Source organism: Mesitornis unicolor, unplaced genomic scaffold (assembly GCF_000695765.1).
Source record: "Mesitornis unicolor isolate BGI_N332 unplaced genomic scaffold, ASM69576v1 scaffold37936, whole genome shotgun sequence".
Taxonomy (NCBI): Eukaryota; Metazoa; Chordata; class Aves; order Mesitornithiformes; family Mesitornithidae; genus Mesitornis; species Mesitornis unicolor.
The window spans coordinates 21,732-24,267 of NW_010192366.1; the positions used below are offsets into that span (position 1 = coordinate 21,732).

Genomic DNA, 2,536 nt, shown 5'->3' on the forward strand with positions numbered 1-2,536 from the left:
CTCCAAGAGCAAGTGGGTGCTGGAAAAACCTTTGCCCTTCCTGGGGAACCCACATACTGCTGCTGAATCACCATCTCACAGCCAGTGCTCAGCCTCTGAGTCATGACATGTCACCACTGCACATACCTGGACGAGGTTCATGCAGACAAACCAGAGGAAGTTGCGATGCCGGGAGAGCTGCTGGAGATACTCTGCCAGGGTGATCCTCTTCTCCTGGGGGACAGAGAGTTTCTCAATGTACAGCCTAAAGGGAGAGGAGGAAAAAGAATAGAAGGAACTGTAAATCCCTCACACCAAGCAGGGGAGAGGCCAGAACTTTTGCTTTATACATGCAGAGCTCTCTCCCCTTAGCTCCCATCCCAACCTTCCCTCCCAGTAGAGCCTACGATGTTTGCTTATTGCTAGCAAGAACCACAGGCAACAGGCCTCCCAGAGAACATTTGTCTTCTAAGCCAAAATTCAGATTTCTGCCCATAAAAGCATTCTCCTCTTATGAGCCATTCCACTATGCATACACTCCTCTTCCAGATCCCTGCAGTTAGCTCACCTGGCAAACCTCACCAGGACCTGCTGTGTTAGTACAGCATAACACCTGCAGCTCATGAGTGAGGCAGCCCAGGGAAAAGCAAGGGAGCTGAACAGGAAAAATAGCTGTGTCACGGCCTACCAATAGCCCAGCCACTACCAGGTAGCTAAAGCGAGCAAAAGAGTAAGAGACATTTGCTTGTCCAACTCCGCAGGAATGGGCAGCAAGGAGGTCTCATGCTCAAGCAGGAACGCTTTCACGATAAGCTGCTGCTGACATTTTGCCACTCACAGGCTTCACTGGGTGCTCTAGATATTAACTCATTTCATGTTCCAAACACTGGATGGCCATACAGCAAGTCAGGGCTCTGCCTTCAGTTTGGGCCAGGGGTGTCACAAGATAGTTTTGTCCTGTTTTCAGAGGGCATTAGGAGCCAGTGTGACAGAGGCGATTCTGAACACTGTATCGACAAACAAGAACCATAGATGAATAACAAAAATTTGCCGTGTCCTGGATCTTTCCATTTAGTTTGCTGCAGTGCGTAAAAGGACCCTACAAATCTATGCCAGGTCTTTGTCCCTGCCATGGAACTGGTGACACTTACTCTTTTAGGGTTGATTCTTGGTCCCATTTTGCTTTCCCATCAGCTTCAAACCGCTGGCGGAGCAGCTGCGTGGACAGGGTAAAACCAACGATGGAGCAGAGGGCCAGCACAACGCAAAATATGCGAAAAGAAAAGAAGTCCTCTTTGTTCCACACCGCGTAGGACATGAAGACAGAGAGGGAGCCTATGGCACTGAAGAGGGAGCAGTAGAAGTTGAGGCTGGTCCTGTCTTTCGCTGAAACAGCCAGGTCTGCGAGCAAGGCGTTGTGATGGAGGTCAACCATGGTGAGAAAGCTGTCGTACATGCAAAGGCAAAGAAGGAACTGCACACCAGGATGAGCCCAGGCAACCCAGAAAGCCAGGAAAGAGATGGCAAAGAGGGGGCCATTGTGGCTTAGCGCTCTGAGCCTCTTCAAAACTACTTCTGGGGAAGAAATCTCTGCTCCTGGCCTGCAAGAGAAGACAAGACTTTAGACACCTGGGCAAAACCCTGCACGACCACATATTCTCCTTCTCCAAGGAAGCTGTGTTAGTGGCATAAACACAAAACCAGCTTTTGCTCATGTACAAGCACCCACATTAGATACCTTCTCAGCTAATATGTGAATACACCACCAATATGGGTTTAAAAAGGCCAAAAGGTGTGAAGGAAACGGATTCTTTTCTCCAGAGCATGTCTCTCCCTGCTAGTTCTGCACTGTCTGTTTGCACAATGTAAATTATTTCAAGGAGCACTTAAAAAGCTTTCACTAGGTACAGGAAGCCACACCATGATTTTTGTGAAAAGTCTGATGTAAACACACGAGAAATGCTAATAGCCAACGGTGATCCATGATCCCGGGAGTTTGGGAACAACTGGACGGAGGCATTCCAGGTGGAAATAACTGCCCTTTCCCCTCCTTGTGTGTCCCAAACCACATGCGGACACTCTCCAACACCCCACTAAGGGGCCTGAGGTTTCAGATGACCGTATTTTAGGTTCTGTACCTCTCGTGTGATTGTTATCTGCTCAGTAGATGTGTGACTGTACAGAGCCAGGAACTGAAACAACATGCAAAGAGCACTGAACTGCAAAGATGCCAGGAAAAGCCACCCAAGAGTTCAATGGCCCAGGGACCATCCCCACACCATTATTTCAAAGCTGTGAATTCCACATTATCTCCCCCACAGGCTGAGCAATTTCCCAGCCTTGGCCAGAAGTGGAACCGAACTTACTGCTGCGTGCTAAGGAACACCCTGTCGCTCAGCCAGCCAAAGAGAGGGTCATTGAGGCTGTTCCAGATCAGAAACACCGTCTAGGAAAGAAAACAGGACAATGAAACAAGCCACAGGACAGCTCCCACAAAGGCTCAGTTCTGTTATTGAAGCAAGCAGCACTGAGCTGGCACGCTGAACAGCCAGCAGGA

General features: G+C 49.2%; 1 protein-coding gene across 1 annotated transcript in view; it reads right to left on the reverse strand.

Moving 5' to 3' along the window:
• Positions 1-2,536, reverse strand: part of TMEM180 (transmembrane protein 180) — a 6,122-nt gene that overhangs the window by 3,050 nt on the left and 536 nt on the right. The window contains 3 exon segments of the mRNA XM_010187064.1: positions 127-244; positions 1,131-1,580; positions 2,337-2,425. Of these exon segments, the coding sequence (XP_010185366.1) occupies positions 127-244; positions 1,131-1,580; positions 2,337-2,425 (657 nt within the window).